Here is a 22,566-nt window from a genome sequence, read left to right as displayed (position 1 = left end):
AGGGCCCTCTGACCAGCCAGGATGGAGCCTGGAAGTCCGAGGGAGGCCCCGGAAAGGCTGGTTCTCCTGTGTTGTGATGTGACTGCATAAGAAGTGACCCCCCCAGTTGTATGGGGGGCAGTGGTCCCCAAGTTCAAGTCAGGGTTCGGCCATGCCTGAGCTCCCGCAGATGGAACAGTAAGTGTGCTGCTCGCTGGGACCCCCGACATACAGAGGGCCCCCCATACACCGGCCTCCCGGGCCCCCCACATACACCTGCACGTACACGAGCCTTCTCCCAGCACCCCGCCCCCACACACACACAGCCCTGGGCGGGGTGGGGGGCGATGGGTGGCTCCGAGTCTCCTGGTGCCCTGAGCAACAGCTCAGGGTCCCTTACACATCGGTGCTCCTGGTGCTGGTGCTGGAGGCGGGAGGGGCATGGGGGAAGGGCCAGGGGCCCAGGCTGGGCTCCCTCAGCGGCCTCAGGCCCCCTCGCAGCATCCTGTCCTGAAGCATCTTGTACTTGACCCGCAGAACGTTGTTCTTCACCGATTGAGGGACGTCAGGCACGAACCAGGCAGCCACGAGCTTGATGCACAAGGCCACGTGCTGGGGGCAAGATGGAGGCTGAGCGGGGAGGCCGAGCAGCCGCGCTGGGGCCCAGGGCGGAGGCCCCCCCGGTTCTGCCCCACCTCAAAGAGGATGAGGAAGGCCAGGCGGATGGCCAGGAGGAACCAGAACTGCTCCGATAGGTTGTAGTCCTGAGCGTTGCGGTAGTCCCGGTACCTGGGGTGGGGGAGGACCGAAGGTCAGAGGTCAGGAGTTCAGAGGGCGCGCATGGTGTTGGGGAGGGGGCCGAACCTGCATTCAGTGATGTTCTCTGAACCCTCTGCCTCGACGTGGTCTCTGAAGTCCCTGGTGTGGAACACGGACAGGCTGTGGTTGATGTAGCCGGTGAGGCAGCTGCGGGGAGGAGAGGCAGCTGCAGGCGGGGCCCCTCCAGGCCTTTGGGGTGCTCCCCTGGAGCTGATTCCTGCTTTGTGGGGCCATCGGTCGGTGGGGCACAGCGCAGACCCCTTCTCCACCCTCGGGGATGCCACCAGCCACCTCCACTGCCAGGGCTGAGGGGAGCCGTGGGGTGGGACCCCCTGGGTGGCCGGGGGGCTGCACAGGGACACTGCCCTGCCCTCTGGCGCCGGAGCAGGCCACCCCGGGGTCGCCTTGGGGGGGCAGGCGTTCAGGGCCTGCTCGGGACACAGCTGGTTTTGGCCCCACCCCGCAGCCGGGCCCCGGCCAGCATCCTGGCTCCAGCCCGGGGTCTGCAGGTCAGAACGGGAGTTGTTGTCGGCAGCCCGGAGCCCTCCCCGGGCTCCAGGTCTCCCGGGGGTCTCTGGGGAACCTGGGGCCCCCCAGGGGCCGGGCGGCAGCGCCCCTTACTCCACTGAAGGGTGGGCGCCGTGTTGGCACGGGCCATAGCGGTACTTGTACACCACTCTGGGGATGAACTCGGAGGTGAAGGCGATGACCATCCCGTTGGCGATGACCGCCAGCACGCCGATGGTCTCCAGCACGTACAGCCAGGTCCCTGGGCCACAGCGGGGGCGGGGGGGTGCTGTCTGGTTCCTGCAGCCAACACGGCTGGAGGCCCACCCCACCTCCACCCGCGCGTGCCCCAAGGCTGAGCCGGCGCGTCCCGGGCCTCGTCACAGCTCTGTGAAGGGCGCCCCATCGCCGCCGTGCAGCCGGGCCGCTGACGGGGAGAGTGGTCCAAGCCCGACAGGGCCCAGCCTCTGCTCTCCCGGCCCCATGCCCCCCGTCCATCCCCAACGCCTGCCCGTCCCGGTGCGGCCAGTCTGGGGGGCTGAGGACGCCTGCTCTGTCCCAGCCCCCACAGCTGGGTCCCCCCCCATCAGCTCCCTGTTCTTAGAGTCCAGCTTCTCGGCCTGGGCCCCCAAGGGGGCTGCAGACCCTTCAGCCAGACCCGAGGGCGGGAGGGAGGGGCCGGCCAAGTGCATGCCAGCCCCAGCCGCACCGCTTCTGGAAGGGGCCGAGCCGCCCCCCGCCCCGGCCGACCCCCGTGTTTGCCACCCGAGGAGGGCCCGGAGGGCTGCCCGTGGGGGCAGGGGGTTAGCGTGGGCCCAGAGCCCCTTGCCACGCCCGCCCCCGGGCCGGGCACCCTGTCCCGCACAGCAGTCCCACTGGACCCCTGACCGATGTCCTTGGCCTTGCGTGGCACCAGGCGCCGCTGCAGCCGGACCATCTTGACGGCGTCCAGGCGGATCTCTATGACGTTGCTGAAGAACGCGAGCAGCGGGGCGAGCGGGAAGGCGGCCACGAAGATGGTGGTGAAGCCGTACTGGATCACTGTTGGGGGGGGCGGGCGTCCTCCTGAGCACCGGCCCAGGGCGCGCCCCCGCGTCCGCCCCGCCCCGCCCCGCCCCCGCAGCCCCACGTACTCATCTCCATGAACTCGTCGAACAGGCTGAAGGTGTCCACCGGGTTCAGGCGGTAGTTGCGCTGCCAGTCTTTGAGCTCGGGGTCGTGGGACAGGCGGCCCCGCATCGAGCGGTACTTGAGAGCCAGCCACCTGGGGGTGACAAGAACCAGGTAGGGGACAGGGACCCGTGCCGGGAGAAGGGTTCCTGGGGCGGCTGGCTCTGGGGAACGAGGAGGGGGGACCCTGGGAAGGGGGTGCTCACGGGCCCAGGTACTCCGCGCAGTTGCTGAGCGTCTGCTTCAGCCCCATGATGATGGCCATTTGCACGAACAGGTCCATCATGCAGCCGCTGAGGTGGCACTGCGGGCGGGCGGGGCAGGAGGTCAGTCGGCCGGGAGGGGCCGCTCGGGGACAGCCCCAGGGCAGGGTGGCAGGGCGCCCAGGGCAGACTGACCTCCTCCAGCTTCCACAAGCCCGCCAGGCGCACAGACTTCCCGGGGTGGCCGTTGATCCTAGGAGAGCAGTGAGGCTGAGGCCGGCAGCTTGCCGCTCGCCCAGTGCGGGTGCGGCGGGAGGACCGAGGGGACGTGGGGACGGGGCGGAGGAAGAAAGGGAGCCGCCCTGCCGGTGAGCCGAGACCCGCCCCTGCACGGGCCCCACGCACGCAAGCACGCACGCGGGCAGGAGCAAGCTCGGGGCCTGTGCTCCAGACGCGACCCGTGAGGAGGGGCCTCGGCACCTCCCGTGGAACCTGCAATGGGGTTACTTTGTGTCCAAACCGCCCGCTTTCCGTAACGTGATAGAAAGTGCACACATTTCACGCCGCGGGTCAAGCTGTGGAGACACCCCCCACCGCGGCTCGGGGCGACTCTTGTTGAGCGCAGTTCTGGAATAGTGTGAAGTTACAAAGAAAAACAATTGTTCTTTTAGGAACTGTGGTCATGTACCTGGAAAACCAAAATTACCCAACGGACAGGCGCACCGAGGGCACCAAGCCAGAGGCACGCTCCCGGGCCACGCCGGGCCGGTGACGCCCGTGGCGGGCGCAGCGGGAGGCGTCTGTCCCGACACCAGCAAAGGCGCAGAGCGCCACGCATCTGTGGGCCCCACGGGACGGAGGCAGCAAAACCACACAAGGGCGTCAACAGAGACTCGATCCGAGACCCTGGGCTCTGCTTTGTGGGACACAGGAGGACCCGCTCCTCAGACGTGCAGGTTCTCGTCCCTGGAGCCGGTGGCTGTCCCCTCACTCGGGAGGTGGCATTACGGTGGCCGTCGGCTGATCTTAAAAGGGGGCAGTTATCGGGGCGCGCCCAAAGCCACTGGCGTTCCGCGGCCTCTGGAAGCTGAAGGCCGCCGCGGAGGCGCCCGCTGGGGCTCCCCGCAGAACCGGCCCTGCAGCGCCTCCAGCTGAGCCGCGTGCGCCCACCTCGGGCGCCTGGCCCGCAGGACCGCACGTGCATAGACTCCTGCCGCCAAGAGCCACTACACAGGGGTCATTTGTTAGGACAGCAGAGCAAACAAGTCCGTGTTGGTTCCCCCTAAAATAGCGTAGGACCTTCCTGCAGTCTGAAGCTGAATCCCACGGAACGTTGACACCATGTGCCAGAACGATTCTAAAGGGCCCCTAGAATAAAAGCCATGTACATAAATAACCGTCAAAAAGGAAAAGCGAGACAGAAGAGTGAGGAACACGGGCCCGTCTGGCAGGAAAGCACAAAACATACAAAATAAAGTCAAGGGCGATTTTAAAAAAGCAGAACACAGTAACCGACAGCGTGGTCCTGGGCGTTGGAACCACGAGGCCGGCTTCCCTGCTCTGCCCCGCCAGCCACTCCTCGTGCCTCGACGACGTGAATGTTTAAAACGCTGACACCATACACATCTCAAGGAAACCACAGCTGCATGTGTTTAAGCTGCGGGGGTGGGGGCACTTTTTGAGCACAGCCTGAGCAAAGGACACCATAAAGAACCACGCAGACACACCTCACGACATGAAAGAAGCGTTGCCTTTGGAATAACACGGGCAGCAGGAGACGCGTCCGCCCCCCCCCCCTTCCCGGAGACCCCATACGCAAGGGGCGGAGCAGGGGAAGAACCCAGCGGTCCACCCACCGACTGTGTGACGCAGAGATAGCCTCTTAGCCCCTCTGGAACTCAGTCATCTCCTCGGGAAAAGGAGGATAAGACGCCCCCCGCCCCCCCCCCGCAACAGCTGTTGTGCAGATGGGCGTCGAATGCAAATGGGTGACGCGTGAGTGCCTGACATTTCCTGAAAAGACCACCCCGTCTGCCAGGAAAAGCTGGTCAGCCCTTCGGCCATTCCCGTGAAGGGGCAGCCGCGCCCCTGCAGCCACAGGAGGACCCGCCGTGCAGAAGGCGGCGGCCCCGAGGGAGCCGGTCCCTTGGAACAGCAGGGACCTTAAACGAGGGAAACCAACTGACATCCTCAGGGACACGCCGCATCTATACAACCAAGAACAGGAGGCTACAAAGAAAACGGGAAAAAAGAGGACTCTTAGCAATGAAGATTAATTGTTGAAACAAATAGAAAGGCAAAAAGACAAAGGGAAGGAAATGTCAGCTGTAACTGAAAAAGAAAAAGAAAGCGAAGGAACTCTCTCCAGGTGTTGGCTCTAAGGAGGGAGGGGAAGGGGGAGAGAAAAGGTAAGAAACCCAAGAGGGGCGAGAGAGAGCTCTGCACAGGCCGAGCAGAGGCGGGAGAACTTTCCAGCCTAAGGGAAAGATTAAAAATAAAACGTGGCCTCAGCCAGACGGGACGGGGTCAGGGTTAGGGAGGACCCAGCAACTGACCGGCACGAAGAAAAGAGCAGCCCTGACCCGTTCCCCAGCGAAGAGCAGACCCTAAGCTTCCCGGAGGAAAAGACCTCAGTCAGCTAGGAAGGAACAAAGTCAGATTCTCTGCGCACGCCGCAGCATCCACACGGCACGTTTGAGGACGATGGAGCCAGGCCTCTGGACGTCTGGGAAGGAAAATCCCACTGAGGCAGGTTCCCGCCCCCGGTCACGTCGCACGTGTGCGAGAGTGCGTGTCAGTGGCAACGCTGCCCTGCCTGGGCGCCCGGAGCGCCCCAGGACTTGGGCTCCTCCTGCAGGCTGGGGGCCGCCAGGCTTCCTTTCTGATTCCCCTCGGGAGGAGACTCACTTCTAGGGGATGGACAACCCCTCACTCATCGTCGGGTGGGTACTGAGCCCCAACCTTGTTCCTTCCCCAGCTGAGCTCTGGGCACATGGACAAGTGTCCTGCCTCCTCCAGGCAGGTCACCAGGCATTCCCCTCCAGGGATCAACAAGACACATGGCCACAAGCAAAGCCACAGGCACAAGCCTTCCTCAGTTACAGACAGGTGGCCAAGCATCGAGGATATTAAGGAAAGTCCCAAGCAAAACCAGAGACCCATCACAGAAAGAGCATAGAAGGGCCCTGGCCGGTGCGGCTCAGTGGATCGAGTGCCAGCCTGCCAATCAAGCGGTCACCAGTTCAGCTCCCAGCCAGGCAGGTGCCTGGGTTGAGGCCAGGTCCCCAGCAGGGGGCGCTGGAGAGGCACCCACACAGGGATGTTTCCCTCCCTTTCTCCCTCCGTTCCCCTCTCTAAATATAAATAAACCTTTAAAAAAAATTTTTGAAAGTAGGAAAGAGACTCAGAAGGGACAGAACCAGTGGCAGAGTAGCAGAGAAAGAGGCCCCGCCCCCGGACCGGAGCGGAGGCCGAAAGAAGCTACAGGGCTGGGAAACAGCGGCGTGAGAAACACTCCCGGGCTCGGACAGACGGGAGGGAAAGGCAAAACGGAGGTGCCCGACTCAGAAGGTCCACTTCCCAAAAAGGAGTGGCAGCACAGGAAGCGGGGGCTAACAGGCACGGGACACGCACCACCCCCTCAGGACGGCAGCCTCGGTTCTGCCCAGCAGGCCGCCCGCAAGGCAGGCGCCATCCCTGCCCGGCACCGCCTCCCTGAGGGGCGGCCGGGCCTCAAGGGGCAGAGGAGTCGGGGGCCAGGGTTCTTGCTGAGCCCGTGGCGCAGGGAGGCTGGGGATCAGCTGGCAGGCGCGGGAAGCCCGGGTGCCCGGAGCCACAGGAAGGGGTTCTCGGCGCCGAAGAGGGAGAGCCAGCAGCTGGGAGGGAGCAGTGGGGACCCCGGTGAGAAGCGGGCGAGGGAAGTCACTGTCCGAGGAAAGGAAGGTGAGGGCGTGTCCACGATGGTGGGGATAGTCCCTAGCGAGATAAAAGCCAGCACGGCGGAGGAGGGTGGATACGCAGCGGAGAGATCCAGAAGCCTGGGGACAGGAGGAGAGGTTCGGTCACAACAGCCATAGCGGGACGTGGGGCAGGGGGTGGCGGGGGGGAGCCGGAAACAAGCACCTCCGTCCCCGGGGCGGGGGCGGCCACGTAGAGACGCCCGTGAGCAGAGCCCCTCAGATTCCCACCTGCCGTTGCTAGGAGGCCACGGGAACCTGGGGTCCTCCAAGGCTGGAAGGGGCTCACAGAGCCCCGAGGGGAGGGACAGACGCCTGTCGGCGTCCCTGATGTCTTTGGACGTCAGGAGGGGCGGGGGGTTTTCAACATTCTGGGAGAGAGTTTGGGATCAGCAGTCACGTCTGTGTACCCTGTGAAGTGAATCAAACACAACCAATGGGGCAATGGTTTTCTCCAGAAAAGACAAAAACTGTGTGTTGGCCGAACCAGAAACCTCTGCACTAGTGAGGAAGGAGAGGGGGCGCGTCCACGCGGCGCCCGGAACGCCGCACGCAGCCCTGTTGGTAAAGCTCGCAGCTGGCCGGCCGTCCCACGTGGGGCCGCTGCCGCGGTGAAGCGGGCGCGGGCCCCGGGAAGAACAGGGACAGCGCCCGCGAGCCGAGGCCTCGCCCCCACGCAGGCCCAGGCGCGGCGCCCAGCACGCGCCCGGCGCCGGGAGCGATACTCGTCCACGGGACAGCACCGCTTGTGTCCGCGTGGGAGCGCGCAGGTGTGTGGAAGTCGGCTCAGACCCACAGACGGTGAGGCGGCGCCGAGGGGGAGCCCCGCAGACGCGGGGGTTGGCGGGGGGCTTCCTCCACACACGTCCACCATGGGTTTCCTCTTGTTATGAGTGTGAGGTGTTTTTAAAATTAAAAAGGGCAGGCATTCCCGTTGCTAAGGGAGGTGAGGCAGAGAGAGGCCCTCACCTGCCCAGGATGAAGGCCACGTAAACCAGCGAGGAGAAGTGCGCGAAGAACTGCAGGGTGAAGAACTTGACCGTGAACTTGCTCTCTCGCTCCGAGAAGGTCCTGGGCTTCTCTGAAAAACGTGAGGGCTGTCCCTCGCCTGTCCCTCACCCCCGGACGGACCCACGCCTGGCCGGTCCCCGTCCTGACACTCCGTGTCACCGGAACCCTCGCCCGCCTGCCAGCTGCAAGCGCGGGCCCTCTGGCGGGGGAGGCAACGGGGGCCACAGGAAGGGCCCCCCCCCACCCCCACCCCCCGCGAGTCTCCCTGGAAGCCTGAGAGGGGCTTGGGGTCCCTGCTCTCACCGAAGTCACAAAGCTTCAGGGCCGCATACTTGTTGACCTGCGGGAGGGGAGACCGGAGGGCTGGCTCTGGGCCCCGGGGAGACCCCCGCCCCGTCCCCCCGCGCCCCGCCCCGCCGACCCACCTTGGTCATGACGAGGATGGTCACATAGTGCACCAGGGCCCCGGTCACCACCACGGCCGTGGTCACCTGCTCTTCCAGGAAGGGCCAGGCCGACCTGCTGAAGATGGCAGAGGCCAGGACGCGGTAGACGACCAGGAGGTGGGCCATGCCAATCATGATGCAGATCTGCAGGGGCGGCCAGGAGCGGGGGCTCAGGGGGCGGTCCCCGGCGCTGCGGCCAGCCCGCCCCAGGCTCCCTAGGCGCACCATGACCAGCGACAGGACCAGGATGACGGTGCTCCTCAGGTAGGAGTGCCTGTGCAGCTGCAGCTTGTAGTCGGGGCAGTTCATGAGCTCCAGCGCCACTTCTTCCTGGGGGGGGCACCAGCATGCCGCGGACGCGGGGCACACGCCTCAGACACGGGGCACACGCCTCAGACACGGGACACAGCCCCCGGACATGGGACACGTGCCTCGGATGCAGCGACACACGCCTCAGAGTTGGCAGAAATGCGTTTGGCCCCCGCCAGGCCCTGGGAAGGGACAGCCCCGCCTGGGCACCTGGCCCCACTCACCTGGTCCTCGTCCCACCCGTACAGGTCCCAGTGCAGGACCACGCGCGCTCGCTGCCGCTTCCAGAACTCCAGAAACACTGTGGCTGCAGCGGGAGCGCAGAGTGGCGTCGCGTGCGTCCCCCGGGGGGCGTCCCAGCGCGCGGGGGCAGGAGGGGCCCTGGAGCTCAGGCTGGCCCCCGGGGCGCCCACAGCGACTCACCCCACAGAGCCATGAGGATGGCAAACACCACAGTGCCCTCGTTGTCAAAGAGGTGGGTGAGCTGGAGAGAGGGACACGTAGGCTGGCCATGCCCTCCGCCGTCCCTTCCCCGCCCGAGGACACCCAGCTCTGCAGGGGCGGGGTAGGCCGGCCGGCCCCCCGCAGGGCAAGCGGGCCTGGCCAGACCCTCGCGGAGGCAAACCTTAGCAAAGGTGCAGGTGTCCGAGAGGCGCTGGTACCTGCGGCTATGGTCGCCGCGCGGGCACATGAAGATGTCGTGGGCCTCACAGATCTCCTTGCTGGGAGTGCAGGGACCCGCTGGTCTGCGTGTCCCCGACGCCCCGCCCCACAGTGTCCTGACCCCCACCCGCCCCGCCCACCCCTGGCCCCGCTCCGCCTCTGCTCCCGCCGGGTCCCTCCCGCGCCCGGTCCTGACCCCTCCCCTAACCTGCTCCACCCATCCTGGCCCCGCCCTTCCTCCGCTCCCGACAGGCCCCGCCCACCCCTGACCTCGCTCCTCCTCCGCTCCTGCCGGGCCTCGCCCCTGCCCGTCCTGGCCTCGCCCCCACCCACTCCACCCATGCGGGCCCCGCCCCCGCCCGGTCCACGCTGTCCTCAGCCGCACCCCCCACGCCCCGCCCGGCCACCTGATCTGGCTGCAATTGAACAGGGAGAAGCCGCTGAGGAAGATGACGAGGCCGATCAGGGCGGCTGGCACCAGCATGTAGGTGTACCAGCCCAGCCAGGCGAAGTACAGGGCCACCTTCTCGCCGAAGTAGTCCCTGCAGGCACCGACGCCCCGTGTCAGGGCCACGCCACGGTGGGGGGCGGGCGGGGAACGGCGCGGGCCGTCCGGAGGGGCACACCGGGGGCGCAAGGAGAGGAGGGCATTGACGCTTCGGTGTGTCTAAGTGGGGCGCGCACACGCCTGCTCTGTAGGCGGAGGGCCGTCTGTCTGGGAGGGGCGCGGGTGATTGCTGGGGTCAGTGTTACCTGATATCATCAATGGGCTGCTTGCAGAACAAGTTTCTCCACCGGGCCCACTTCTTCTGCAGAGCATGCTCCTCCTGGGCACAGGTGACCGACAGCGGGAACGTCCTGCCTCCAGCCCCGCCGGCAGGGCCCACCGCGCCCCCCGCCCCTCCGGCAACCGGCCTCTTACCTTGTGCAAAGGGAACATCGCCTCGAAGACCCCGTCCTGCACCAGGCCCTGGAACGTGTCTAAGGCCACAGAGAATCTCAGGGCCGAGGGACGTGGGGCAGGGGAGGACCCCGCCACGTCCTCCCCGCAAGGCGCCCCTGGCGGCCGCCTGCCCACCCAGTCCTCACCGCCAGCCGCCGTCCTGCTGTTCAGAATGAAGCTGACGATTCGGATCCTGGAACACAGGAGCTGGTTCAGGACGGCCGGGGGCACCCCAGAGGCCCCGCCCCTGCCCGTCCAGGGAGGAAGCCCCCCGCCTGCCTGCCTCACCGCCCAACCAGAGCCCGCCCTTGGCCTCCTTAGGTCCCCCCAGGGGCGGCCCCCGCGTGGGCCCAGGCGAGGGCTCTCTCAGGAGTGGCCCCTCTCCTTCCGGGGCCGCAGAGGCCTGGCCTGACCGCCGCCCAGCCCCACTCACACCCCTGGAGTCCCAGGGGTCCAGAGCACAGCCTAGGCCTCTAGGCACAGGAACCCTGCTTTTCTCCCTTTTAAAAACGACTTTATTTATTTATTTATTTATTTGTCGACAGAGAAGAAGGGAGGAAGAATCAGGGAGAGACACAGCCGTGTGCGGGTGCCTCTCACGCGCCCCCCTCCTGGGGCCTGGCCCGGAACCCAGGCCTGCGCCCTGCCTGGGAATCGAACCGTTGACCTCTCCGTTCACAGGCCGGTGCTCCATCCACTGAGCCACACCAGCCGGGGCGTGCGTGCGTGTGCGTGCGTGTGTGTGTGTGTGTGTGTGTGTGTGTACATTAATCTTCTTTACAACCCTGGGCGCTGTTTTGCCTGTGGGGAGACAAAGGCCCAGAGAGGCTGGGCGATTTGCCCAAGGCCACACAGCCAGGAAGCGGCACGTCCGAGCATCGAACCGCAGAGCCACACCCTTCCCGCGCGCCCTCCTGTGAGATGTGGCCCCCTGGATGTCCCAGGGCACACGCCCCCCACGGCGCCGCCCAGGCCCCACCAAGCTGCCCCTGCGCCTCGTCCTCCCCTTGCTCCTCCCCGAGCCCAGCCAGGTCCCCAGGGCCCCCTCCGCTGCCTCGTGTGCGCATGCCAGGGGGCGGTCCTCTGCCAGTCTCCACGGACGGGCCCCCTAAGCTCAGCAGGGCCTGGGGTGAGCCAGGCGGGTGATGGGCAGGGCTATGGGGAAGGCAGGGGACCAGCTTGCAGAGCCGGGGGGCCAGTGGGGGCCGCAGGCGCTGGGAGGGAGAGGAGGAGCTGGGCTCCCAGGAGGCCGGAGCCGACGGCCAAGGGGGGGCCCTGGGTCTGGGTGCAGAGGGGTGGCCCCGCAGCTGGGGTCAGGGCCAGGGGGGACGCCGCTGAGGGTCTCTCTCAGAGCCTCTCCGAATCCTGCCCACACCCGAAGCCCCCCGTGGCCTTCTGAACACTCCAAGAGGCAAGGACTGGCATCACCCCTTCTCACAGGCGTGGACCCTGCGGCACAGAGCCCGGACGCCGCCCCTGGGAGCCCCTCCCACCTGGACCAGGCAGGCGCTCGGCAGGCAGGACCCTCCTGGCCCGGCTCGGGGCCAGCCCCTCACCTGGTGGTGGCTAGGACGTCCGTGTGCCCGGCTGGCTCCACTTTGGAGGCTGGACCCTCGGGCTCCATGAGGAGAGTACGGTACAGGCTGAAGACCCTGCTGTCGGCTCTGATCGCAAAGAACACCTTCTCCTGGTCCATTTTCACCTGGGTGCGGGCCGCGTGGTGCTCTGCTCTACCTCGGAGCCCTCCCGCCTCCGTCCATGGCCACTGGCCTGGCCCCTTCACCCCGAGCACAAAATCACGGGCAGCCTCTCCAGACCCCTCCCCGGGGCCCGCCCGGCGCCATGACCCCGGCCCACTGTGCCGGCCCACCTTGTAATGAAAGCCCTTTCCTTTCAGGTCCTCCAGGAACTGCCGCTGCTTGTGGACCGCCCTGGGGTTTTGCTGGGTGCAGTAATCGGCCACGAGGATGTAGTCCGGCTGGTCGGCCTGCAGGAGGGAGGTACGGGCCTGGGCCGGGGCCGGGCTGGGCATGGGCGGGTGGGAGGGGCCCAGCGCGGGAGGGTCCGAGCGGAGACTCACCTCAGAAGGGCTGCTCTCCGTCAGCAGTGAGCTGTCCGCTTTGGCCCCCGCCAGGACGTGGATGTGCTCTTCACCCTGGGGCGGGGGCAGAGGACTGTGCCCACGTCCACAGTACAGTGTCTCGTGGGCACCGAGGGGCTTCAGCCATAAAGCTGGGGGGCAGGAAAACAAGTACACGAGGCGGCGATCTGGGGGTGCTGAGTGTCAGTGAGGGGCCAGGTGCGGGGGCTGCAAGGCAGGCCCCCAGCACAGGTTTGCTTGGAAATAGAGACAAAGAGCGCCTGAGATCCGAAGGGAAAACAGCCCAAGGACACGGACCGGGATTTCACAGACAGGGAGCGCGCATGGGGAAAGACACGGGCACGCCAGGGACACGGGAGGGCCGCGAGCGCAGGCCAGGCGACCGGCGCGCCTCCGTTTGCCCGTTCGGTCACAGGCACTTTAAGGGGCCGACAGCACCAGTGTCAACAGAACCCCCGTGTGGTGCCAAAAGCGATGGTCCCCCAGCCTGGCCCGACCACGCCCGGACCCGCGGCCGGGACGTGCAGCCGCAACCAGCGCCACTCCGGGCGGCAGGAAGAACCGCACCCCACTGGCGGGTGGGGGGTGGAGGCGCTGTGCTGCCCCCACACCGGGGCCGACCACGCAACCGAAACGCGGAGGGGCTGCTGCCCCACACGGCGCCCCGGGGGCAGGCCTGACGCGGCCCCCCACCCGCAGAACCCACCCTGACGAGGGCCTGCGCGGCGTCGGCCAGACACGCGGACGCTGCCGCCAGCGGGCAGACCGCAGGAGAGAGTGGGCGCGCGGCCGGCCCGCCACCGCCCGAGTGTCCTCGCTAAGTGCCGCGGCGGGCACCGGAGGTGCCGCTCAGTCCTCCCTGTCGTGTGCGGGCTGCACGTAGTGACCAACGGCGAGACTCCCACGCCCGGGCCATCGTGGTCAGGGGCACGTGACGTCACTTAGCTGCGCGGGACCGGGCGGGATGTGATGTGACGATGTGCGGTCCCCTCCCTAAAACCTGTAGTCCCATCTGCTGTCCCAGGGGCTCCCCGCAGAGCTGAGCGGAGCCGGGAACGGGGAGGGACGGCGGGACCGCCCCAGACAGGACGGTGCCGAACGCCCCGCGGGCCCCTGCGCCGACTGGGACGGGAAAGGACCCAGCGGGAAAGCGGGTGACATCAAGGTGGCTGTAGTGGGCCCCTCCTTTGGCCAGTGCCCCAGGAGATGGGTGCGACTTTGGGGGAGGCAGGGCAAAGGGCAGAGGGCACCCCGTTCTATATTTATTACTCTTTTTTGAAAAAGATTTTATTTATTTTTACAGAGCGGGGAAGGGAGAGAGAGAAACATCCATGTGCAGTTGCCTCGCATGTGCCCCCAGCCGGGGACCTGGCCCGCAACCCAGGCCTGTGCCCTGACCGGGAACCAAACCAGCGGCCCCGTGGCTCGCAGGCCGGCGCGCAGTCCACAAGGCCACGCCAGCCGGGGCTGTGTTTATTACCCTTTCTAACGCTGACAGATGTGCTAAACCTGCAGGAGTCGGGGCCGGGAGCGCTGGGCCCTGAGGACTGAGACAAAGCGACCCAGGGCCACTCCGCTGGGCTAACCAGGTGGCTGAGGGCAGGGGGACAAGGCAGAGCAGGTCATGTAGGGGGAGCCCTGGGCCGACTGCAGGGAGAGGACCCCCGTTGGAGCTGGGAGCCAGGGGACATGCGCCCTCAGGCGAGATCAGCCCCTCCTCCCGCCTTGTCCTCGACAGTGTCTGCCCTCCGGGGCTTGCTGAGCACCCCCGCGTCCCAGCACAGCGCTGAGCACACTGTGGGCGCACGGCCACCGGCACCCCGGCCTGCGTCCCCGGGGAGCGGAGGGTACCCGAGGGACGGGACCCTGCTGCGTCCCCAGCGTAGGCGTCGGCGGGGGCCAATCGAGGGGCTGTGTCCATCGGAGAACCCGCCTCAGGCCAGCTGCCGGCAGGTCTGGGCACCTCCTGCTCCACCATGGCCCCCGGGGACCCTGGGCTCCTGCTCCCGGGGGCTGCCAGCCCCTTGTCTGGCTCACAGACCCCATACCCTGCCCCCGCCGCCCACGGCCAGCACTGTGGGGCCCTGCTGGTCCCCTGCCCGCCAGCCCGCCCCCTCTCCAGCCACATCCCCGCCAAGCTCAAGCACGCCCCTTCCAGGAAGCCTGACTGGACTGCTCCAGCCAGTCTGCCCTCCAGGACTACCAGTCACATTTGAATTTCAGATAAACAAGATCCCTTCTGGTATAAGTATGTCCCAGCTGTTACCACGGGACATAATTATACTAATGGAAATTGTTGCCCTGGCTGCCGTGGCTCCGTGGATGGAGTGGCGGCCTGCGAGCAGAAGAGTCGCTGGTCCGATTCCCGGTCAGGACGCAGGCCTGGCTGGCGGGCCAGGTCCCCGGCTCGGGGGGGGGGGAGCGGGAGGCCCTGTTCCTCTCCTTCTCTTTCTCCCTCCCCTCTCTCGAAAAACAAACAAAATCTTTGAAAACTTGCTGATGTGCTGTGTTCCGCCACAGGAGCCAGGAAACCAGGCAGCTGAGGGCAGGGAGGCACGCAACACCGGGGTCCCGCGGGGCGGCGCTGAGCCGGGCACCGCCCTGGCGCTCTGTCCCCTCCCCACAGCATCAGCCCTCTCCCCGCCTGGTCTCCCTTCCCCCTCGGCCCCGGGCACCCCCTGCCCGCCCACCAGCGGCCCACAGGCCTGGCACGCAAGGGTGGCTGGCAGGATGTGGGGCTGCTCCCCGCCCCGGGCTCTCCTGGCCCCGCGGGAAGCCTGCCTTCCCCGGACAGGGATTCAGGACGGAGCAGGGCTGCAGCACCTCTGTCTCAGGGGGCAGAGTGTGGGCTCCACCAGACAGGACGGGGACATGTGTGTCACCAGCCTCTGGTGCCTGGACTCCGGACACCCGGCTCTAGGGGCCGTCCCTAAGGGTCTTTTCAAGCCCTTCCAGCTCCACCCCTACAGGCTCACGCACCCGCTCCCGACGAGGAAACTTCCAGAGACTCTGCAGCTCCGGGAGACCCTCCCCACCCACAGCCGGGACACTAAGGGGCAGGCGAAGTTCCCTGTGTCCCTCCCTTCCAGCCTGGCTCCGGGTGGCCGGCAGGACCAGGACACGACGGTGCAGTAGCGGCCACAGCAGCAGGCTGCGTGGCGCTCACGCCGGTGACACCACCCCAGCTGCAGAGGGACATCTGTGGGCTTCCCCTCACTATTCCTGAGCGTCACGTCTCACCCCAGGCCCTCCTAGCTCAGCCTCGAAGCACGGTGCAGTGTCATCATTTGGCGAGGGGACTTTCCTGCCTCCATCGAAGTACGCGCCACCCTGGCTGGCCCAGCCCCGTGCCTCTGAGCAGCGTCCTGAGCAAACGCCCCCCAAGCTCTGCCTGCTCGACCCTCCCTCCACCCCTCCAGCTCTGCATCTGTCCGTCAACTGCCGACTCCCTCCTCTGGGTGCCGTCCACCCACCCATCCCAGACACCGCGGGATGGAGCAGCCGGCCCTGCGCGTGGTCCTGCAGGCGGTGTGCGGTGTGAGCGGGCACAGGGGTGTGGAGCGCAGGGTGGGCGGCCTGGAGCTGGGCCCCGTGGGGCAGGAGGCGAAGAAGTGGGAGCAGCTCCTGGGAGAGGCAGGGGCGTGCGGACAGGCCCTGAGGGGCAGCAGCGTGGGCTCAGTGTCCGGGTACGCGGCCCTCGGCACCTGCGAGGGCTCGGAAGTCCCTGCTCCTGGCGACCGGTCCTCGGTGCCGCTGGGGCTCAGGCGCCGCCCCCGCCCTGCCCCGGACTCGGTCCCGATCACTTCAGAGGCGTAAGGAGCAAGAAGGGAGCTGCTGGGAGGTGAGGCTGGGGGGTTGGCAGAAGCCAGACGGCGGAGCACAGCTCGGGGTGCTGGGCAACCGGGAGCAGGGGGAGAAGGGGCTCCCCCGGCGGGGGAGGCTGGCGGTCTGCATCTGCACCCACCCTCAAGGGTGGGTTCCTCGCCTCGGCCCAGCCAGGCGCTGCCTCCCCACCCACCAGGACCCGACCCCGAGCCTCTAACCCTGACCCTAACGCCACCCCAGCCAGGCCCCCCCCCCCCCGCTGACGGGCACAGAGGGGGGCGGCAGGGCCTGCCCGAGGGCCGCCAGGACGCCCCTGGAGCTGGCTCCCGACGCGCCAAGGAGGCCCCCCCACCCACGGTGGAGGTGGGGCTGAGGCTGCCTCTTGACCCACACCTGGGAGGGCCCTGGCGGCCCAGTGGGAGGCTGGTTTCGCTCTCCACCTCGCACGGGTCTCCTCCCGGCCGCCCAGGTGCTGGCCCTGCCCTGCGACCTCTTCCTGGTTCCCGGGAAGAGAGGCTGTCTTCCCAGGGGCCCTCCTGCCCACTGCCCTGGGGCCCTCGCACCCTCCCGCTCTGCTCCCCGATCAGAGCCCAGCCGCCCTCGTCGGCTCCCACTCTGCCCAGGGCAGGACGCCGGGGGCAGAGGGGCCCAGCGGGCCACCCGGGGCCTCCCACCCAAGGCCAGTCCCCCTGGAGGCCACTGCCCGGACCCGCCCCCCTGCAGGGCAAAGCCGGTCAGTCTGGGGGGTCTCTCCCTGGCTCTGGGGCGGGGCGTGCACACGCCTGCCCCTCCCGGCCCCTCACTGGGACCCTCACCGCAGAGTCGCCAGACCCGGGCTGCTCTGCTCCTCCTCCTGCCCCAGGGATGGAAAGCCCGGCCCCCGCCCGGGACTCGCGGCGCCTCCGCTCGGCGCCAGGAGCCCGCGGGTGCTTCCCAGGTGCGGCTGCAGGGGTCGCAGGCGGGGCCCGCGCGTGCCGCGCGACTCACCCTCATGTCGGCCGCCCCGCGGTGTCCCCGAGTCCAGCCGGCGAGGCCTCTCGCACCCGCGGTGCCGCAGCGTCGCCGGGCGGCACCTGACTTCCGCGTGGGGCTGCCCTGCCTCCGCCCGCCCCGTCCTGCCGCCGCCGCCGCTCCTCGGTTGGTCCCTCAACCCGCCGGTGGCAGCGGGGAGGGGCCAGGGCGCGGGGGCGCAGGGCGCGCCCCGCCCCGAGTCCCTTCGCGCTCGCCGGCGGAGAGGGCGCCCCTGTGAGGTGGGGTTACATGGACGCCCCCGCCCTCGGGGGACGCGGCGGCGGGAGTCCCCAGCGCCCCAGCTCCGTTGCGCCCCTTCCCTCTTCCGGACCCCAGGACTCACCCTTCCCGGGTCCCCGCCAGCGCCCAACCCTTCACCCTCAAATCCAGAGCTGGTTCCCTTAGAAGAAACTGGAGGGTGGGGCACGAGGTGGGTCCCCAAGACAAAGGGAGCCCCAGCTTCGCGGAGGCCACCTGGGGGGAGGGGGCGCGTTGGCGGCCTGAGGGTGTGTGGCTGCCCCCGCCCCCACAGTGTGCCGTGGTCCCGGTGGCCACTGGGCAAGGCTCTGGGCAGCCAGCGGCCCCCCGCGGGCGGGTGGGGGGCCCAGGCTCTGAGAGCTGAGGACACCTGGCGACACTGAACAGCAGGGGCAGCTGGAAGGAGCGGGGAGCACCCACGGTGTTGCAGGGGCTCCCAGGACGCCCGGGCGGCACCCGGGGCGCTGGGGTGCATCCTCACACAGCCTGCGAGCCTTGTGGGTCAGGCCCAGGGTTGACGTGTTTGCCCTGGGTGGCCCCGCGGAGGAGACGGCCCCGCCCACGTTTCTGCCGGAGGGCCGACGCCGGCTGTGGCAGCAGCCGGGGCCAGGACAGAACCGGTGCGGGGGCAAAGACCAGGGAGGGATGGGGGCCGCCGAGAGCCGGGGCCGCCCTCGTGGCACACCCACAATGCACTGTGGCTGCTGCCACCGAGACCCCCTAGAGCAGCGCCTGCAAGGCCCCCCGGGACTGCTGCTTTGCCCCCTTAAACGAGGGTGCCACCACCTGGCTCCGAAAGGCTGCCCGGGCTCCAGGCACCGCGTCCACACTTGAGGCGGCAGGGAAGGAAGGAGTGAAGGAGAGACGCTCCCCTGGCAGGAGTAGCCGCCTGGCCACACCTGGCCGCGCGGGAGCCTGGGAATGGGACCAGTTTGCCTCAGGTGGGAGGCGGATCGAGTGCAGGGAGCAGCCAGCAAGGGTTTGGAGCCTTGTCCTGAACCCCAGGTCCATGCTGCACGCCAGCTCCTGGCCCCTCCGACCCCCGCTGACCCCAGGTCACCCTGTGCGTTTGTGTTTGGTTCTGCTGAACAAGCCCCGGGGCGCCCCTGACCCCTGACTCGGTTCCAAGCGCCTGCACAGCTGGCCTCTCTCACGCCGCTGCTGCTGGTTCCCTCCTCCCCAGGGGTGAGGGGGCCTGAGGGCCAGCACCTCCCTGGCCTGGGGCGCCGGGGTGGAGGGGCGGTGCGGGGGCTGGGTGGTGACACGGGCCTGGCCCTCAGGGGAAGGGTGGGGAACGGGGCAGGTCTCCTCTGGGCCCCGTCTGGAGAGAAGAAGGACGAGCCCCCTCAGAAGGCTTCACGGAGGTGAGGAGCAGAAGCCTTGGGATGGTTGACATTTTGGTCCATTAACTCAGCTTTTCGTAAGCCGCCCTAAGGAAAAGATCCAAAATAATGAACATATGGACAAGCATGTCCTCGGAGGCACAGACCGTGAGCCGCCCAGACGACCCGCTCGGGGGAAAGATCTGTGTGATGGCCTCTGTTCTGGCTCTGAGCAGGCAGCCACTGAAAAGTGCGCTCCCAGAGGCTTCACGAGAGGACGCGATGTGCTTGCCCTACACTCCGTGAAAACCGGGCTGCCGCGTGTGCATGTCTCCGTCCCAGCTGGGTTTAAACGCACTAAGCTGCCGGGGGAGTAGATTCAGTCCTGGATACTTGTATTTGCTTCAAGTGACCGCTGGACAGGGAGTTGGTGCTTTCCTTCCTTTACTTTGCTCTTTTTTTCCCCACATCTTCTGCAGCAAGCACATCACTGTCATAAACTTTATTATTAAATTGACTTCACTATCTCGAGTGTGTCCTGTGGAGAAGCCCCAGGGCGGCGCGGGCAGCCCCACGAAGGCCGCGGGGCCCCCGCTGCCCTGGCCGCTGGCCGGCCGGATCTCCCCGTCTCGGGCAGGGAACTTTGGCCGAGGCCCACGTGGCCCTCTGGCTCTTCCCGGTGGACCCTGGACCCTGCTCCCCTTCCCTTCCTCCTCCGACTCCAGAGAGCCCTGCCCGCCTGTCGGCTTCCCCCTGAGGCACTGGGGGGCGGGGGGGGGGCAGGCTGCCCTTCCATTCCCGGTGCTCAGGCCCGTCCCCTGCGGCGGGCGGTGGCCACCTCCAGAGGAGCTCAGGGCGACCGAGCCCCGGGTAGAATGCCACAGGCAGGAGCAAGCAGCCCCTGTCCACCCAACCTGGTGGCCTGCCTGTGGCCAAAGACACTCTGGCGTTGGGGCTTCCTGAGTGGTCTCTGGGCTGGGCGTGGGCACCCCCCCCACCTCTTTGGCCGCAGGCCCCAGCAGGGGCCGCCCGTCTCCCGGCTGGACCTCTGCTCCTCAGGTCTGCAGGAAGCTGGCCCTTGCCTCTCACACCAGGGTGGCATCAGGGTGGGGACCGGCCCCTGAGGCCCTCACCGCAGCCGCCCTCCATCTCCCTGATGCTCCTTCCAGCCCTGAGTTCTCACCAGTTCCTGTTTCCTGCCTTGGGGAGCGGAGAGCTGCCCTGGCCGATCTGACAGCCCCGCCGGCCCCAAGCCTGCCTTGACCTTGAGCGCAGGCCCAGTGGCAGGTGCGCCTGGGGTGGGCGGAGCGTCTTGTGGAGCCCTCAGCTTGCACGCTGGCCGTAGCCGCAGGGCTGCCAGACCGGCATCACTGCTCTGCAGCTTTGCAGGTTTCTCCCCTGGACACGTGCAGAAAGCATTTCCGCCACTATTTCCACTGTTCATCTCCATGAACGTGCTGCAGGCCCAAGGCAACCTTGGGGTCTGAGGCCAGGTCGTGCCCACGTGAGCCGGACCCTGAGCAAGGCCGGAATCAGGCGCCTTTAACGCCCTTGCCTCGCTCTGGGGCCCTCGGGCTTCTGGTGTTCCCCCCTCTGCTGAGGAAGGCCAGGGCCTCTGCACCCTTCCCCAGGCCAGAGCTCCGAGTCCTGCGGTGTGGACAGACCCTTGCCCCGTGGGAAACTTGCGGGGGCGTCCTCCAGGCTCTCTGCCAACTCTTCTCACCCGCCACCCCACCACCTGCGCGCAAACCACCGGCCTCCCAGACGCCCGTGCCGCTCCCCCTGGCTAGTCTCCATATCCTTCAGTGGGCCCTGCCCGGCCACGTGTGTCCGAAGGGCCGGGGTGAGCAGGGCTGCAGCCAGGGTGAAGGGCAGCGGCCAGGACGGGGGCCGCGCCGCGGTGAGGCCCAGATATCAGGTTCCAAGTGCAAAGCGGCCTGTGGTTGGCCTCACCGCGGAGCGCGAGGAGGCGGGGGTTTCCAGAAGAGGCCCCAGGCTCCAAGCTCCCGGCTCCGGGGAGAGAAGACGCTGGGCGCGGGGGGGTCACCAACTTTCCCGCCTCTAAACCGGAGAGGAAATCAGGGCTTAAGGGGGTGTGAAGATATAATAGTTGGCGTATGTGAAGCCTTGGGGACTCCGCTGGCACGCGGCCAGAGCTCCAGGGCGATTAACTGACACGTGGTCAGCGCGCTGGGCAGAGGGCGCCCAGAGGTGATCCCGTGCGTCGGGCTCGCCCACCCCGCCCCTGCCCCTGCCTGGTCCCACAGGCCCCGCCCCCGTCACGCCCACAATAGATCCCGCCCCGCCCCGCCCCCGGCCCAGCAGGAATGGCAGGACCTGAGCCCCAGGCGCTCCAGACACCCCGGGGGGCCGGCACGTCGCCCTGCCTGGCCTCTGCGCCCTGGAGAGGCTGCAGTGGCCCGCTTTGTCTTGGGAGGGGGGCTCTGGGTGCAGCTTGGCAGGAAGACCCATCCATATCCAGGAGTGGATCCCGACTGCGTCAAGGCAGAGCCCGGAACCTGAGCGCCCTCAGCTGGGGTGGGGGCAGCGGGACCCTGAAGGGTGGCGCGGGCCCGTGGGTGCTCATTGGAAAGATCTGGTGGCCGGGAGCTGGCTTGCTCTGGGCTCGTCGCTCCTGGGTCACTGCCCCGGACACAGCGGGTCCCAACACGCCAGTCCGTGCAAGGCCATGCCATGGTGACTGCTGGTTCCCCCACAGCACAGCGGGTTTGTCGCCGACCTCACCATGACTCCCTGTGGAGCTCAGGATGGACACCAGAGTCCAGCCCGGACGGTGCTCTCCAGCCTCACCGCCACTCCCTCGCGTACACACTGGAGCTCGGCCACAGGGGAGCTGGTGCCAGGCCACTCAGGATCACCCTGGCAACCCCAGGAGCAAGCCGCTAGGGCCGGGGCGGGGGCCGGGGCGGGCCCAAGGGCAGGCGGAGGGCAGCCGCGGACCCTGGAAGGCCCCACAGCACAGCTCCCGGAGCCGGATTCCTGGCAGCCGGCTGGCCCCCTGCCGACTGAGAGCTCCACACAGTGGTCAGGGGCTGAGGCTCAGGGCCCCATCACAGCGAGACCCCACGCTGGGCAGGCCTTGGCGGGGGGAGTCCCCACAAACACTCATTTACACAGATAGTGTAACAGCTTTATTGATGTGTAATTCGCACACCATGCAGTCTACCCGGTTAGAGTGTACAGTGCACTAGTCTTTCGGATATTCCCAGACATGGGCCACCCTCAGCGGTCAGTTTGAGAACACCCTCCCGGCCCCGGAAAGAAGCCCAGGGCCCTTTAGCAGTCGCTCCCCGTTTCCCTTCCCTGGCCCCTGGGGCCACTCGTCGACGTCCTGCCTCCCCGGATTCGCGCGCTCTGAACATTTCATATAAACAGGTCACGCACTGTGCAGTCTTCGGGGACTGGCTTCCTGCACGTGGCATAATGTTTTCAAAGTTCGCCCTGTTGTCGCATATGTCACAACTTCCTTCTCGCGGCCAAATACTTCCCCACAGTAGGGACGGACACATATGCCGCGTGCCCACGCCTTAGCCCACGGACGTGGCCTGCTTCCTGCTTTGGGCTGTTGCGAGCGGCGCTGCTGTGAAAGTGAACAAAAGGAACCTCGCCGACATGGAGCGGGGAGGCCTGAGGGAGCAGCCCTCGCTCCTCCAGGTCGATTCCACGCCAACGGGAAGAAGCGTCCCGCACAGACCGGACGGGAAAAGACACCCTGAACTCCCAGCCAGATGTGACTCTACGGCCGAGCGCGAGGGAGGGTTTCTTCTCGCCCAACCAGCCCAGCTAACGGTAAGCGTGGCAGCGCGGCCAGGGAGCGCCCAGCGCTGCGGGGGCTCGCACTTCCTGCGACCGACTCCCACCCCGGCCCCCTGCTCCTCCTTGCAGTGACCATCCTCTGTCTGCCGCACGTGCCCAGAGATTTGCGGAGCACGCTCGTCTCGAGTTGCAATCCTCTGCTGTTCCTGAATAAAAGCCCTCTGCTGGCGAAACAACCGGCCGTTTCACCCCTAGGGTCGACCCCG

General features: G+C 67.3%; 1 protein-coding gene across 1 annotated transcript; it reads right to left on the bottom strand.

Moving 5' to 3' along the window:
- Positions 1 to 375: 375 nt before the first annotated feature.
- Positions 376 to 14,085, bottom strand: ANO9 (anoctamin 9). The gene is made up of 23 exons (XM_054576840.1): positions 13,959 to 14,085; positions 12,087 to 12,238; positions 11,877 to 11,993; positions 11,563 to 11,708; positions 10,153 to 10,199; positions 9,986 to 10,044; positions 9,817 to 9,890; positions 9,471 to 9,605; positions 9,026 to 9,122; positions 8,824 to 8,884; positions 8,625 to 8,707; positions 8,317 to 8,421; positions 8,071 to 8,235; positions 7,949 to 7,985; positions 7,604 to 7,715; positions 2,874 to 2,931; positions 2,682 to 2,779; positions 2,439 to 2,569; positions 2,194 to 2,346; positions 1,420 to 1,567; positions 844 to 945; positions 675 to 768; positions 376 to 591 (listed from the first exon to the last, which is right to left on the bottom strand). Exons 1-23 carry the CDS (start codon positions 14,083 to 14,085, stop codon positions 376 to 378), a joined length of 2,517 nt encoding a protein of 838 aa, XP_054432815.1.
- Between the last annotated feature and the right edge of the window lie 8,481 nt (positions 14,086 to 22,566).

This window comes from Pteronotus mesoamericanus, unplaced genomic scaffold (genome assembly GCF_021234165.1).
Source record: "Pteronotus mesoamericanus isolate MK-2021 breed Mesoamerican mustached bat unplaced genomic scaffold, CSHL_Meso_final contig_349, whole genome shotgun sequence".
NCBI lineage: Eukaryota > Metazoa > Chordata > Mammalia > Chiroptera > Mormoopidae > Pteronotus > Pteronotus mesoamericanus.
The sequence above is the reverse complement of the archived record's forward strand: the minus strand, read 5'-3'. Positions and strand labels throughout refer to the sequence as shown.

Excerpts from the sequence above, each read along its gene's own strand:
- ANO9 (XM_054576840.1), bottom strand. The coding sequence starts at position 14,085 with ATGGTGGAGCAGGAGGTGCCCAGACCTGCCGGCAGCTGGCCTGAGGCG. Across the intron at positions 11,994-12,086 it reads CGGAGAGCAGCCCTTCTGAG|GCCGACCAGCCGGACTACAT; the intron begins GTGAGTCTCCGC and ends TCCCTCCTGCAG. Across the intron at positions 2,932-7,603 it reads GTGGCCTTCATCCTGGGCAG|GATCAACGGCCACCCCGGGA; the intron begins GTGAGGGCCTCT and ends CTGCTCTCCTAG.